The sequence below is a fragment of the Pipistrellus hanaki genome, assembly GCF_964339955.1.
Source record: "Pipistrellus hanaki genome assembly, chromosome: 3".
NCBI lineage: Eukaryota > Metazoa > Chordata > Mammalia > Chiroptera > Vespertilionidae > Pipistrellus > Pipistrellus hanaki.
This window is the reverse complement of record NC_140505.1, coordinates 113,508,207-113,525,230: the sequence shown is the minus strand read 5'-3', so window position 1 is coordinate 113,525,230 and position 17,024 is coordinate 113,508,207. Positions and strand designations below refer to the sequence as shown.

Below are 17,024 nucleotides of genomic sequence, written 5' to 3'. Positions count from 1 at the left end.
CTTTGGTGGCTTCACATTTCCCTTGGGAAAGAGTCCGACACCGTTACCACTGCTAATCAGGTCCTCTGGATCTGCCCTCCTGGTCTCTTCATCACTCCCCTCTTTCTGACACCACACCCCTCGTTTTTCTCAGGACCTTGCTCCTGCCTCAGCTGTTTCCTCCCACGTTTGTTCCTTATGCCTCAAATACCTCCCCCTACTCTTTATCTAGTTTGAATTACCTAAGAGGATCTTATTCCTTCAAGTCTCCGCTCCCCTCACTTCTTCCATGAAAAGCCTTCCTGAAACATTCCCTCTCCCCCATTAACTTCTCAGGAGGTGTTCTTAACATGATTCATATGCACATACAATACATATTGTGTTTACTTCCCTAGCAAAATGTAAGCCCCAAGACCACATCTGTCTTATTCACAGTTGTGTCCCTAGGCACAGTGCACGGTACTGACTACATCCTCAGCTAACATTTAGGGCACGAGAAAAAAACTTTATAAGGGAATTCGCACTAACTTAGAATTATAGTCAATGAGAGCTTATACTTAAAATCCTTGTAATTTGTCACACAATATGAACATACTTAATGCCACTGAACTATATATTGAAAACGGTAAATTTTATCTTACATATATTTTAGCATATTAACAAAAATATCTTCAATTTAGATGGCTAAAGATCTCATGTAACACTATCAACAAATCAAAATTAAAGGCAGATTTTCCCCCTAAAAATTAATGCTGTAAAAGCAATAATGTTGGAAAAGTCTCATTAGGTTCTACTTGTTTTTTACTAAGAATACCATAAAGATACCTAAATTATCTCACATTATACATTATTTTTTAAAACTCAGGGCTACAATAATCCTAACATTTATTTATTTATTTTATTAGTCTATTTATTTATTTAATTCTTTATTGTTGAAAGTATTACATGTCTCTTTTTCCCCCCACTGACCTCTCCCCACCCACTCCCACCCCCCAACACAGGCCTTCACCTCCCTCACCCCACTGTCTGTGAATCCTAACTTTTAAAAGAATTATTTTGCCCCTAAAACAGGTAATAATTCTCTCAAATATATATATATTTTATATATATTAATAAATTCTCTCAAATGATAAATGTTTTTTCTTCATTACCCAAGAAGTTCTGTCATATATAACATTAACTCAAGAGTACAGAGTGATACATTAAGGATGCATATTGTAACTTTTAGAGATTACCAATAAAAATAAAAAACACACAGCATGGACAAAGAATAAAGCTAAAATGCCTGCAGGGGAAATAAAATGGGATACTAAGAAATGCTCAATTAATCCAAAAGAAAAGCAGGGAAAAGAAATAAACAAATGAGATAAATAGAAAACAAAGAGCAAAATGGTAGACTTAAACCTACTCAGAGAGCTAGTTACATAAAATTAAACAGAATACACTTGCCAATGAAAAGACGGAGATTTTCAAACCCAAGTACTTAAAAATAAAGTTATCCTCTGATAGTTAAATATATAAAATGCATATATGAAAGGAGCATAGTAGTTACTATATATAGTAGCAACCTCTAAAATTATGTGCAAATATGTGAAATGACTTTTGGATACAACCTAAGCATGGCTCCAGTATAATCCTGAGGAGGAAAAAACTGGAATGTGAGGGTAATTAATAGCTGACATTAGTTACATTCATTAACCTGTTTAATAATGATGACTATGAAGAAGGTACCCCTTTGGACCCAATTACAAAAGAGCAGACAAAGGCCCTAAGAGGTTATGTCATGTTCCCAGGATCACATGCTGGTGAGCCCATGATCTTAGCTACTTCCTGCCATCCCTCTGCTGAATCGAAGCAATAAAACTGCACCACCTCCAAGAGGGAGGTGCCAGGGACAGCATATCTCCCGCCAGGCCCAGGGAGAGAGCACCTGGCCGGCCAGCAGAGTGATCCTGCTAATTCCTTGGCAGGTGTGTGTGTTTGGCAAAGATAAGGTCCACCTCATGATCCCAACTCAAGGAAATTATCCATCGAGATTTTTTTTCAACAAACTCTCTTGCTTTGGTTCCAGGGCCCACTGAAGTTTTTTTTTTTTTTTGAATATATTTTATTGATTTTTTACAGAGAGAGAGAGAGGGATAGAGAGTTAGAAACATCGATGAGAGAGAATCATCGATCAGCGAAAATCATCGATCAGCTGCCTCTTGCACACCCCCTACTGGGGATGTGCCCGCAACCAAGGTACATGCCCTTGACCGGAATTGAACCTGGGACCTTTCAGTCCGCAGGCCAATGCTCTATCCACTGAGCCAAACCGGTTTCGGCCCACTGAAGTCTTATTGTGACTTTCTTGGCAAGAGAAGAAGACCCTGACTGAGGCACAAATCTTCTAGTCCACTTGAAAGTTAGTGTTGTCACTGTAAATAACTAAACTAGTATCTACCTTAAGTTTCCTAAAATTTTTAAGTGCGCTTAGATTCCCTCTGAGCTTTCTCACCTCTGGGTAAAGAGCAGAAACAGGACTTCTAGTTCTTCAGACTTTGGAAGAAAGTCCTGGACTAGGATGACCTTATTAAGGCTGTATTTTCACAGGAAGTTGCACAAACACTCTGAGAGGCTGAGCCTGAGCGGTCAATTGGACCCTCTCACTTCTCTTTGTCTCTAACAGCAGTAAGTTGAGCCAAGAAAAAGCACAGTAATAAATACCTGAGAAGAATCTCTAAGCTTGCTGTAGAGCACCTATAAGGAAAGTTGCCAAGATGAAATCTTTATTCATTCAATTTAACCCAATTATTTATCAAAGAACATTCTTCCAGAGAGTCCTCTGGAGCATTTCATATGAATCACTCCCTCTGAACAGTAAGAAAGCAAATGATTTTTAAAAACAAACCTCAGAACCATAATGTACCAGCATGATAAAGGAATCCCATTAACACTAGGTGTGCTGAGTATAAAAATGATCAACCTGAACAGAGGTAGACCAAAATGGAAAAAGAAAGTAGTGAAGCCATGTGAACATTCCCCAGGGGGAATGCATTGCAGTACTCCTGAATTTGATACAAAGAATCCACAAAAATGACTCCTGCCTCAAGAGAATGCCCACCAAAGCTACCTTGTCACTGATTCATCAATTCATTCAAACCATGTTTTTGTACAACTCTGAGTCTTCCCCACTCTATTACTAATACTCTCCAGTGCTCCTCCCACTGTATCCGATTCCACCTCGGAACACTCTTCCCGACTCTGCCTCACTGGCTACCTCACTTCAGTCAATGCTCCTTAGAAAAAAACACTTCGCCGACCACTATCTGTGAAATACCACCCCTATCCCATCACTCTCTAGCATGTTACCCTACAGTATTTTCCTTCAGAGCACATATCACTAAAATATTTGTTTACTGTCTGATCTCTCTTTGGTAGAAGGTACTCCATGAGCACAGGAATTTTGTATTTTGTTCTCTGTAGTATCTATACAATTTAGAACAGTGCCTGAAAAGAGACTACAGCATGAATAAAATACCTGTAATTCAAAGTCTAATAGGAAAGAGAGGCCTAAACTGACAGACTTCATAAACAGAGCAATGTGGCAGCATAAGGAATCAGCATAAGTGTTTGGGAGAGTGCAAACACTTCTTGGAAGAAGAGATGCAGAGCAGGATTGTGAAGAGAGGGTGGGATCTGGGTTATTCCAGGTGTCTCAGGCAGCATGTGGGAAGGCACAGATTGTAACGGAACCTCACACACGTGGGCAGCTGTAACAAGGTGAATGGTGAAAGGGACAAAAGATGAGGCTGGAACAGAAGGCAAGCAGATGTGCCAGGGCAAGAAGTCAGAATTCTTTTAAGCTCAGGAGCAGCATTTCAGAAGGCCTCTTTGGAGGCAGTAGGGGGTGAGGCGAAAGGCTGAATGAAGGCAAATCTATAGTCAAGGTTATTTAGGAGGTTATTGCAGAAGTCTCTACAAGAGCCAGTGATGCTAAAAATTAAGGCAGTGGTGTTGGCCTGGAAATAAAGCAGGTGTCTTGAGTGCACATGATCAATGTGAGGATAACTCCCACTTTTACAAAACTCTGCTCCATTATCACTTCCTATGGAAAGTGCCTTTATTTTATTTTATTTTTTGTTAATTCTCAACCAAGGATACTTTTCCCATTGATTTTTAGAGAGAGTGGGAGGGGGAGAGACAGAGAGAGAGAAACATGATGTGAAAGACATCAATTGGTTGCCTCCCGCACATGTTCGGATCGGGACTGGGGATGGAGCCTGGTGCCTTGACTGGAATTGAATCTGAGGCCCTTCAGTCCACAGGTCAACACTCTATCCACTGAGCCAAACTGGCTAGGACTGGAAAGTGCCTTTAAAAAGAAAGCAAAAGGAAATTTTTTTCCAGTTCATATCTCCCCTCCTCCACACACGTGCTAATAATTCCATGTATAGCTGTATCCATAAACTACACCATGTAACTAAAGACAGCCATTCGTTCTGCTTTATCTCACAGTTCTGCTCCCCTTGGAATCAGCATCATTCCCATGGCACCCTCAGAAGCTACAGGCTGAACTGAGCCTAGAGAAAGCAATCCCAGAGGAAAGTTCTGCAGTCCCAACAGGACTCACTAACTCCTAGGGAGATGCTCTGATCTGCATGGCAGGCCTGAGAATGCCTACGGCTGGAGCTGGAGATAGGGCCTCTCCAGCACAGGCACAACATGGGAATGAGCCATGGGGGAGGGCTGGTTCCTCAGGGAAAACTCGGGCACCATTACCACCCTATGGGGAATGGATGCTAGGCAGACAGCCATGAAGAGTCCCACCGTCGCTTTCTTTTTATGGATGGATAAGGAATAACATTTACAGTGGCTGCTCCCTATCTAAAGGGGACCAGCTGGAGGAATGGCAGCCCTAGGGCTCCACTCAATCCCCAACACAGTCAACTTGCATTTCTCATCTTCACAACAGTCTGCAGAGGTTGAGAGCCATAACCTAACTTGCCCAGTGGTAACAAGGCGGTTCAGGTAGGCATGGGAATCTTGGCATGGACCCTCTTACTATAGTCATGCGGTTAAAAGACCAATAAAAAAAGAAGAGCTCAGAAATGATCATGTTTCTTCCCAATTCCAAGCCCTCGAGTCTTTGTATTTCCTGTAGGATGAAGTAAAACCTTTTTATATCATCCAGTGACCCTGAGCCTCCCCCGCCTCCTCCGACCTTGTCCCACTTTACTTCCTGTGTCTAGCCATAGCTGAATGAATAATGCATGTCCTTAGAACACACTCTGAACTCCCAGGCTACAGTGCTTATTCCTGCTGATTCTTTCCAATGACCGGTTTACCACCTTCTTCCCATCTGGTAATATCCAGCTGCCTCCCCGCCCCCTTTCCTTTCCTCAGCTTTGGGCCGGGAATACCTTCCGTGGCTTTTCCTCACAGAAGTCTAGTTCAATGGATTCCCTTATCATCTTGTGGATCATCTTCTCACAGGACACACCGTTTTATAATTATTTGGTATCTTATTCCTACCCTTGAACTGTAAAAGCTCCTTGAGGCTAATACTGTTTCTTTCAACTCCAGACCTAGCATAGATATGTGATACAGACTGGGGTTTATGCTTATTAAGGGAATATTTTGAAGACCAAAATTTCACTTCATTGGTGACCTTTCAACCTCTCATAAATTCTTCTGCTCTTTGTTTTCTATTTATCTCATGTTTATTTATTTCCCGTTTTTCTTTTGGGTTGAGTAATTCTTAGTATCCCATTTTATTTCCTCTGTAGGCTTTTTAGCTTTATTCTTTGCCCATGTTGTATGTTTTTTATTGGTAATCTCTAAAAGTTATAATATGTATCCTTAAAGAATGCACTCTTAAATAAATTTTATGTCATTTTATATATGTCACAACTTGTAAAACTTGTTAGAACTTACTAAAATATATCTTCATTTACCTACCTCTTATATCTATCTATAATATCAGCCCACAATACATTAAGCAACCATTTCTCAAAGAAATAAGAAACAAAGTCTATTATAGTATGTACCCCCATATTTACTTTTTCTAGCACTCTTTATTCCTTTGTGTACTAGTAGATACAAGTTTCCATCTGGTATCATTTCCCTTCAGCCTAAAAAACTTCATTTACTATTTTTGTAGTGCAGGTCTATTGGTAATAAATTCTCTCAACTTTTTGTTTATCCTGTTTAAAGGATATTTTTGCTGAGATGTTGAATTCTAGTTCAGTGGGTACTTTTTCTTTTAGGACTTTAAATATGTCATTCCAGTGTCTTCTGGTTTGCATTTTTTAATATGAAAGTGGAGATCATTTTTATTGTTACTCCCCCTAAATGTAATCTGTTCAGCTCAGCCTCCCAGTCATTGTTCTCTGTCAAGCCTCAGTCCCCTGTGCATAAGCAGCTTTGTATTGGACCAAACACTCAGTGTGATTCATAGGTAGAGCCTTTTTTTGTGTGTGTGTGTGTGTGTGTGTTTCTGCTCTTCATGGTTTCTTTCTCACTTCCTGCCCTCAAAACTCCAACCCCATAGCAGTTCTGAATTCTAATTTATGTTTCCTCTGCCCAGCAAGACTGCTGCTGTCTTCTTGAGCTCTATCTATCTCCTTGTGCCATGGTCTGAAAAATGCTCCCAGGTGGAAATCTGTTTTGGATTTGGTGCTCATTTTATTTGTTTCCATAGGATTCAAAACCCTGTGTTGTTTCTGTAATATCTGAAAACAGTTGTTTAGTTTATTTTGCCCAGCAGTATGATTGTTTGTGGTAGGGATATAAGTCCCCTTTGTCCATGGCTGTCAGCTGACAGTAACAACTAAAGCAGCACTTCTCCAGATAGAACGTTGCCAAGATTATGGAGTCATTCTTGGTTCTTTCTCTCTGTCACATCCAGTGTGACAGCACGTATTGTTGGCTGTACCTTCAAACTACTATATCTAGAATCCAACTACTTCTCAAAATCTCCAGTGCCACCAATCTCTGGTGGCACTGGAGATTTTGAGAAGTAGTTGGATTCTAGATATGTGACTGTTTTGTTTACCATTATGGTCCAGGCTGGGATGGGAACTATTGCAACAGCCTCCCAACACCTCCTTGCTTCTGCCCTGACTTTTGAATCTCTTCTTGATACAGCACTCCTGGTGATTCATTAAAGTGTAACTCAGAAAATGAACCTGTTCCAGTGGCATTTCCTCTCTCTCAGGGTATACATCAGAGCCACTCCTGACCTGGCCCGATCCCCCTAGTCTCCTACTTCTCCTTAACCAGCCCCCAGATTCCAGCCTCAGGGCTGTCTGTCCCACTTGCTCTCTCTATCCAAGACCCTCCCTTCCCAAGTGTCTTTAAGCCTCCTTCCTTCCTTTTCTTTAGGTTTCTGCTCAAAGCCTCCCCACCCCCACCCCACCCTTTGTGACCCTGTTTAAAATTGCAGCTCACCTTCTAATCCAGTTCTGTTTTGTTCTTGAAAACTTATCACCATCTCACCTACCATATCCATTTTCCTATTTGTTTGCTGCCTGTCTCCCCTCTCTAGAATGTAAGCTTCATGAGAGCAGGAGTTGGTGACTGTTTTGTTTACCATTATCCTCAACCCTGTTGTGTTCCCAGGCACACAATAAATGCTTGCAGAATGGAAGAAAGGAAGAGAGAGAGAGGGAGGGAGGGAGGGAAACTAATTCCTTTTTTTGGAGGTGGAGGACAAACATAGACTATGGCGGGGGAAATGTGGAAATCTTATGAAACTTTTTGTACTTACTTGGCACAGCGAACCCAGTGTGTATGTCGGCACAAGGCATATAAGAATCGTTGGCGATACATGTTCCATACTTTGATGGATTTGTCTTCAGAAGCTGTAGCGAGATACTGGCCATCAGCAGAAAAGTCCACACTTCGAACCGGAGCTGTATGAGCTTTAAATTCAGAGGACTTCCCTCTCCTGGAAAGAAACAGTTCAATATTTACAACCTTTGATTTAAGTATAACCAATAGCTAACCAGTATATAGACTGAAACATAAAACAGCCTAACTCTTGTAAAACTAACACCAGTATGAAAAGGTTGTGTTGTACTGTATGCACTCTTCATCAATACTGCTTTTGTCAACTAAGGTCACCACTGATACTTAATAAGAGAGACCTTGGAAATGCATTTGCTCTCTATGTTTTCATTGGAAGCTAGGCAAATAATATTTTTGAACAAATCTCTACCATGCCTTTTAGGTTCCTGCCATTCATTCCATTGTTCCTCTAGAAATAGCAATACATAAAGAACCTCCACCCTAGAAAAGCTAATGATTGATGAAATGAATAGCTCCAAGGCAATGTTTTAAAACTAGGGTCACAAGTCTGGGTTGGGAAGAAGATTTACCTCCAACTTTCCTGTTTCTACCACCAGCAATGAGAACTAAGATCTGGGTGGATGTAAGGCCTGGCTGGCCTCAGGCCCAGTCTTATCTCAGAAGCAAAACAAAGGATAAATGGTAACAACATAGCACTTCTGTTCTCAACACCTTGAAATTTCAGATGCTTTTTTTTTTTCCTTAGCTAGGGTAGGAAAAAGAGAATAGGATAAATGGATGGAGAAAATAACACGTGGCATTTAAGGAGAAGCAGGCGAGTAGATAGCACTGGAGTTACAAGGTGACACTTGGGACTTCCTACTTTGTGCCAGTGTTGAAGTTTCCAAGGCACTTTCACTTTACACTACATCCAGACTTAGCCATTTTCCATTTAGAACGTCATATTTATACAGGTGATACCTTAGAAGGACAATCGCCATAACTGTTTAAGGAAGATCAGGAACAGAATTTGCAGAAGCCTGGAAGTCACATTCAGTGCCTCCCCTGCCTCTCCTCCCACACCCAGTAAGTCAACACACCTACGGAGTGATAGTGATATCACTGTCACTGCCCAAGGATCTTTTGAATCCCTCCTCCTTTTTCAGCCCCAGCTATGCTTGCATTAAGGTTGATATGCCCTCAATATCCTTCACCTTGATTATTGCAAAAGCCTCTTAGCTGGTCTCCCTGCTCTAATCTTTTATCCCTCTCCAGTCACCTACACACTGTACTTACCACCTTGCTAACTCCAAGCATGTACTAGTAGATCCCAGTGTCAATGAGTCACTGGCCATCCTCCAGAAAGAGGCACAGCACCCAAGCCCTTTGGCAGACATCCTGTCACTGCTCTGAACTTTGTACTTTGAGAACAGTGCTGCACTCACACCGGAAATCACTGCTTTCTCAGCCTGAACTATTTTCCCCATCCCAGGTCTCCCTGACCAGCCGGAGAGGCTGAATTGCCCCATTTGCTACATCTATTTTGCTTATTACGTTATGTAGCACTTTAAAAAAAAAAAAAAAAAAACCAGACCTGTTTTTCTCTTATTAAGCAGTAAGTTTTTTGAAGATAGAAATGATGGTTTATTTATCTCTAAAGACTAGAATATAGCGCAATGTCAGACACATAAAAAGAGCTCAATGTGTTTTGTTGAATTCCACTGGAAAGAGGCAATACTTAAAAGATCCTTAGATCCATCCTGGCTTATACTTCTAGTGGCCTAGGTGACTGTCATGATTCTACAGCAGGAATAGCTAAAGTCAGTATCTAAAAAGATAGGAGGAGCATTGAGGGACTAGGTCAGTGAGGTTTCAGAGGGAGTTTTATGAGTTGAGGTCAGAGTACAGTTGGGCCTGAATTCAGGTATAAAACCCAGAGAAAAATAAAGAAAAGCCTTGACATCTGCCATGACCCAGAAACCAAAAGACAGTTTCATCAAAATCAGCCCCGCTCTTCAGTTCTACACTGTGCATTCCAGCAGGCTAGCCTGCTTGCCTTCTTTCTAAAGGCCCTCCTCTCAGTGTAGGCTGGCCTTGCCTGTATCCAGCCTCAACAGGAAGCATGTTTAAAAAAAAAAAAAAACCACGAGATAGGAGAGCCTTGTTTATTGTGCCAGTGCTCAAGTGGTTTCTAATTCCTTACCTTGCCTTAACATAGACCTCTGCCTCCTACAAACTTACCTGTACTTTCTGCCCACATTCTCTTAACTGCCTACCATGACAAACTGCATGCCAGAACTGCTTCCATTATTCTTTTTTAGCCTCCCAGTCACCAACGGATGTCTGCCTGAAAATATGGCCACCCACAATTTCTTTCATCTCTGAACACACCCAGCACCCCTCCCCAAAGGAGGTGGAATCTGCCAATTTGTCCACTCCTTGAATCTGGGCTAATGTGAATTACTTTGACCAACAGAATGGGGCAGATGTGACACTGTGCAAGTTTCAGGCCTGGCCCTTTAAAGGTCTAACAGCTTCTACTTTACTATCCTAGAACCCGCTACCATGCTATACAGAAGTCCCTATCCTGCCAGGGAAAGGGTATACGGGGGACCACGGTGCCCCAGCCAATAACCAGCACCAAGGCCCTTGGCATATGAGCAAGGTGTTGGACCTGCCAGCTCTTCTGTCAGCTTAATGAAGCTGTAAAGTAATAGCCAACAACAAATGGGGCAGAATCATCCGGACAACCCACAAAATTGTGAGAAATGACAGTTACTATATTTAGATACTGTGTTTTGAAGATATCTATATTTAGATACTGTTGTTACGCTGCAACAGATAACTTGATGCATGAGTTCCCTTCCCATTGCCATGATCTGCTATTGCCCTGGCCCACTATGATTTAAAAAGAGGAACAGGAGATTTCTGCACAAGCATAGTTGTCCTTAGATCAGCCAGTGCAGATTAATGACGCAGTGTGCTTTTAACTCAGGTACCCCTCTATAGTTTGTTCACTGAAGTTTCCTTGAGTTAGTAATGGGTAACTGCGGCTGTGTGCTGGCTCTCAATTCCCAAAAGTAAGGATTTTAGGAAATGCTTCCTTTTTAAACCAGTCTCTCTTCCTTACAATTTCCCTCTATATTGCATCCACCATGTCATTATAACATGTCTTTTCTCTTCAAGATTTTTTGCTGCCATCAGGATAATATTCAGATTTCTGAGCATGGAGTTTCCATTGGGTGGTAGACGGGAAATGCCCTGTGAACTTTCTTTCATTTGGGAGTGCCTGTTCAGGCACAAACCAACAATCAAATCCTGCCACAACAGTCAGAAAATGCTCAATTCTTACTCTCTGAAGTATTTACAGGGGAAAATGATGTGATGTGTGGGATTTGTTCTAAAAATACTACAGAAAAAAAAAAAAAAGGTGGAGGGGGGGGTGGGAATAGATGAAATAAGGTTGACTGAATACTGCTAATTGTTGAATCTGATCCATGATTATGGGTTTGGGAGTCTTTGTGCTTTTCTTTTTTCAAGTATGTTTGAAAATTGCATAATTAAGACTTTAAAACTCAAAAAATAATTCATGGCTTAAATAATAATTGCTTAAAATATCAACTAACGTTTGAAAAGTCTCTTACAGAGAGGTTTGTTATAATGAGATAGGACCTTAAAACAAAAGCAATGATTTACACTTTCATAGGAAATTTTAACAAGAACATTCTGGAGCCTAATAATGAATGATATGAGTCAAAGAATAGTTCTGGCCCAGTGGTTTTTAATGGGGATCCAAAAGTCCCTAAAGATCCACGAAGGGACTTTAGAAGATTAATAAACTGTGCAATTTTTGGTTATACATGCCAATGTGTATCTCTCTGGGGAAACAGTCCAAAGCTTACATTAGATTTACTAAGGGACTGATAACTGGCCCCCCACCCCAATAATTTAATACATATTAAGTATAATTTCATGGTTTTCAAATAGAAAACCTAATTTTGAGTTCAAGATGAGGAAAAAATGCTTTGAGGCAGTCGGACTTGACACCTTGGGTGTGGCTCGGACTGAGTACAGGTAATCCGAAGTCTGGCCATCCCGAGAGGTACACCAGGAGCAGCCAGGACCAGCTTTCCTTCACATTTCTAAACCCAGAGCATACCAGGTACTTGTTTCCTTACTTATCGGGAATCCAGAGTCTAACAGTTCTGTCTCGTGAAGCAGACGCCAGTAAGTTTCCAAGTGGAGAAAACTGCACGCTGGTTACAACGTCCTTGTGACCCACGTATCTGAAAGCTCTAGCCTGTGGCTTGAAATGCCATAGCATGAGAAATGTGTCCCAAGAAGCAGTAGCTATCAAAAACAGAAGAATAAAAACACTGTTAAACTTTAACATATAGGCATATCTCATTACAATGGGCAGCATATCTAACAACAAGATGTCCAGAAAATAGAGGGGCTGACCAGGTAACAGCAAAAATATTTTTAACAGAAACTGAAAGCTATGCCATAAATATGCAAGCACAGCTGTGTTGGGTTAGAGCTCAATGACTATTTACTAGAATAGGGGTGTCGAACTCAATCAGAGAAGGGGCCAAAATCTAAAATCCAGCCTAAATCGCGGGCCGAATGGTTTACTGAACAGTCATAAACTGACAATGTCATAAACTGACAGCGGAGTGCAGTGATGACAGCGCAGTGCGGGCCACATTGCAAGGCCTGGCGGGCTGGATTTGGCCCGCGGGCCTTGTGTTTGACACATGTGTACTAGAAGAACGCAGCATACCATAGCAGAGAACGCAGCACAGCATACCAGAGAACACAGGACTAGGAGTCAGTGATGTCTCTAACTCCCAGGGTTACTGATGAAAGTTACTTAACCTCTCGGTCATGAGGACTGAATGGTTTTCTGGAGAGGGCTGGATGAGATGACTTCTTTTAAAATTGTTGTGTCTTTGTTTTTTGTGGGGTTTTTTTTGTGTGTGTGGAAATAATTTCACATTTATAAAGTTACAAGAATAATATAAAGAACATTAAATACAAACTATCAGATATGAATCTCTTGTTACTATTTTGACACATCCTATATAATAAAAGCCTAATATACTAAGTGTCTGGTCTGCAGTTCAACCAAAGCGTAATATGCTAATGATATGCTAAAGCCACTCAACTGTTTGCTATGGCGTGCAAAGACCACCAAAGGGCAGATACTCTGACCAGTAGGTTAGCTTGCTGCTGGGGTCTGGCTGATGGGGACTGAGCGAGAAGGGTCAGACACATGCTGGAGTCCTCCCACAGTCCCTCCTCAGCTGGCCAACCTCTTACAATCCCACCCCAGCCCCGATTGTGCACCAGTGGGGTCCCTCTCACAATCTGGGACTCTTCAGAGATGTTGGAGAGCTGGTTTCGGCCCGATCCCACAGGCCAGGCCGAGGGACCCCACTGGTGCATGAATTCGTGCACTGGGCCTCTAGTTTAATTTATAATTTGCTTATGTTCTCTCTTTCTCTATTCGAGAATGCACACAAACACAGGTTTTTCTCCCTGAACCATTTGGGAGTAAGTATATACATCATCATGGCACTTTGATTCCTAAATACTTCAGTATATTTTTCTAAGAATAAGGGTATTCTCTTGCATAGCACAGTTATCAACTTCAGGAAAATTATCATTGACAATACTTTAATCTACCAATGTATTCCAATTTTGTCAGTTGACCCACTAATGTTTTTTTTTTTCCCCCTCCCATCACCATTTATACCCTCTATGGCCTCCTCCACCTCCACCCTCTCCCCCCACCAATCCTCTCCAGCAATCACCAGGTGAGGATATGTATAGAGAGAGGGAGGGGGGGAGGGACACACAGAGAAAGACATTGATGTGAAAGAGAAACATTGATCAGCCATCTCCCATGAGCACCTTAACTTGGGGATAGAACCTGCAACCTATGTACATGCCTTGACCAGGAACTGAACCTGCAACCTTTTGGTACATGGGGCAACTCTCCAAACAACTGAGCCACCCAACCAGGGTCCTTAATGTCTTTTATAGCTAGACAAGTTTAATTTTAAAGTTTCCTTCTGCTCTGTTAGTTTATGACATTCTACTATTAATAAAAGAATTATCTGTCAGACATTAGCTTACAGCTTTAGGAAAAGGAAGACAAATGCAATCAATGGGGAACTAGATGCCTTGGACAAAGAATGAACAAACAGCCTTGGCTGGGGAGTCAGTTGGCTGGAGCATCATCATCTGTGTACCAAGAAACAGTTGGGGTTCAATACCCGGTCAGGGCACATACCTAGATTGTGGGTTTGATCCCTAGTGTGGATAAGTAAGGGAGGCAACCCGTCAATATTCCTCTCATATCAATGTTTCTCTCTCTCTAAAAAATTAATAAAAATATATCCTTGGTTGAGGATTAAAAAAAAAAAAAGAATGAACAAATAAATGAAAGTTTGGTCTAACTCTTGGCTCAAAACTAAACTTCACATATACATGTAACCCCAAAAATAGCCCCAATAATAGTGACCAGCTTAATGAGAATAACTAAATCTAGACTGTAAAATGCTTAGAAAAAAATGAAACTTTATAAAATTTAGATGCAATTAATATTATTGCAGATAGAATATATATAAAGTCACTAAAAACCCTCTAAATTCTTTAGCCACAGATAAAATTCATTTGGGCTTACTTAGACTATGCATTGCTTTCATGTAAGACATAAAACAATTAAAGTGACTTTATACGTTTCAAACTGTAATGCTGTCTACTACTCCCATTTTAAAAAGTACAAAGAGCCGAAACCTGTTTGGCTCAGTGGATAGAGGGTCAGCCTGCGGACTGAAAGGTCCCAGGTTCGATTCCGGTCAAGGGCATGTACCTTGGTTGCAGGCACATCCCCAGTAGGGGGTGTGCAAGAGGCAGCTGATCGATGTCTCTCTCTCATCGATGTTTCTAACTCTCTATCCCTCTCTCTTCCTCTCTGTAAAAAAACCAATAAATTAAAAAAATTAAAAAAGTACAAAGAGTTGATGTTCTACCATAGGTCATCAAATTATTAAATATTTATATCAGGGTCTGAATTATTTGAGGCAAATATAGACAAGATAGGAAAAACAATGACTTATCATATGCTTTATACTTAGGGCTCAATTTGAATTCTAGCGTATTATGTTGCAAATAAGATTTACAAAAGGAAAATAGGACACAATCCTCAAGGAATCACAATATTGTAGGGGAAAACATTCATTCATACATGTTCAGAGGACTTTTATATATTATTCAGTCTTAATATACAAGGGGTGGGTATGGTCCTTTCCAAAGGACATGTGAGCAGACATCTGAGTGAAATGAGTGATCTGGGCTAAGAAATGGAGAAAGAGCACTCTGGGCAGAAGACACCCCACGTACAAGGGCCTGATACAATAATGCACTTGAAGGAGGCCAGAGTGTCCACAATGGAGGAGAGGAAAAGAGAACACTGAGATGGAAGTGGAGAAGCAAGCAAGATGCCAGCCAAGGAGCCGTGGTAACAGGTGTGTATTTGTTCTAAGTGCAAGGGGAAACCACTGAAGGATTTTAAGCAGAGAGATCTCATGAACTGATTTAAGAAAATTGCCTCTCTAACAATGAGAAAAAGATGGTCTTTTCAAAAAATAGTGCTGGATCAACTGGATATATGTGTATGTGTGTGTGTGTGTGTGTGTATTAAATAACTTGATTCCTACATTTTATGCTATCCATATGGCAATAATAATAATAATAATTCCATTTAAATGTGATAGGTAAAACAATAAGCTTTTAGATAAGAATATAGGAGAGTATTTCCACCGCCATTATGATAGGCAAATATTAAATGGGACATGAAAATTACTAAATTACTAAAGGAAAAGAATAATTGGTATTACACTAAATTAAGAAATTTTGCTCATGGAAGAATACTACTAAGTAACTGAAAAGGCAGGCCACAGAGTGGAAGAAGATATTTACAATACATACAGCTAACATATAACAAAGAATCTATAAAATTCCTACAAATTAATTAGAAAAGGCAGGAAAACAGGCAAACAGCCTAAATAGGCACTTCATTAAAGAAGATATCCAAATGGCCAATAAACATAAAAAGATACTCAATTCCATTAAGTCACCAGAAACATGCAAATTAAAACCCCAATGAGGTATTACTACACACTCATCAGAATGGCTATAATTAAAAAAAAAAAGCAATACCAAATCTAGGTGAGGACGTAACAATTGGAACTCTCATATAATACTGATGGTTATAACCACTAAGAAAAATTGTTTTTGAAATATCTACTACAGTGGAATATGCATTTATCATCTGATTCAGCAATTCCACTCCTAGGTAGAAATTCTTATATAATACTAGTGGCCTGGTACATGGTTTCATGCACACTGGAAAAAAATTAGAAGGTGACTGGCGGGGCGGGACTGGGGGGTACTGGTTAGACGTGCCCTGGAGCCAACCTCCAGCGGTCCCTCCCTAGCCGGGCAGTACGTGGGGCAGTGCCACAGCTCAAGGGCGTCTGCGGTTACCGCAGTTGGGCAGTAAACCAGATTTGGGGCCAACAGTGCTCCAACAACATAACCAATGGCCAAAGGTAGAATCACGCAGTGCCATGAAGAACTGGGCTCCCTCGGTGTATTACCCACGAACAGCTGCTGCCAAGTCACTGCAGCTCGGCAGCTCCTGCTTTAAGCGTCTGCCTCCTGGGGGTCTGTGCACATCATACTTACTAGTTGGTCAGATGATCGGGCAGTTGCTTAGCCTTTTATATATATAGAAGATATGTTTAGCAAAAGACATACAGTAATGTTTGTGGTAATGCTATTAAAAATAGACCAAAACTAGAAACTCAAACATCCATCCAAGTAAAATGGATATATAAATTGTGGTACATTGATACTATGTACCTATTGTGTAATTAAAGTTCATTTATATCAAGTTCAAGAAGTAGTAAACTGATCTATGGAGTCAGAAGTCCACATAGCGATTATTTGAATGGCAGGGAGGGAGGACAGTAGCTGGAAGGGAACACAAATGGGGGCCTCTGAGAATACTGTAATCTTGAGTCTCTTCTCTAGGTATTGCTATTGCAATAACTGAATCAGGGGAAGGTGGTGGTCTGGATTAGAGACCATGGAAGGGGAAGGTACATGGTCAAGATAGAGCCTATGAGGCTTGCTGATGGATGGATTAGATGTGAAGGAAAAGCAAAGAGAAGCAGCAAAGATGCCAGGCTTCTGGCCTGGCT

At 41.0% G+C, this 17,024-nt stretch overlaps 1 protein-coding gene across 5 annotated transcripts in view; it reads right to left on the bottom strand.

The window, feature by feature from the left end:
- Nucleotides 1-17,024, bottom strand: part of POC1B (POC1 centriolar protein B) — a 103,566-nt gene that overhangs the window by 66,498 nt on the left and 20,044 nt on the right. For 4 of the 5 annotated variants that reach the window (XM_084876906.1, XM_084876905.1, XM_084876907.1 and 1 more), the window contains 2 exons: nucleotides 11,928-12,099; nucleotides 7,730-7,909 (listed from right to left, as the gene is read on the bottom strand). In XM_084876906.1, coding sequence (XP_084733032.1) covers nucleotides 7,730-7,909; nucleotides 11,928-12,099 — 352 coding nt within the window. The remainder of the gene's footprint in view (nucleotides 1-7,729; nucleotides 7,910-11,927; nucleotides 12,100-17,024) is intronic. The other variant, XM_084876909.1, reaches the window with a different exon arrangement.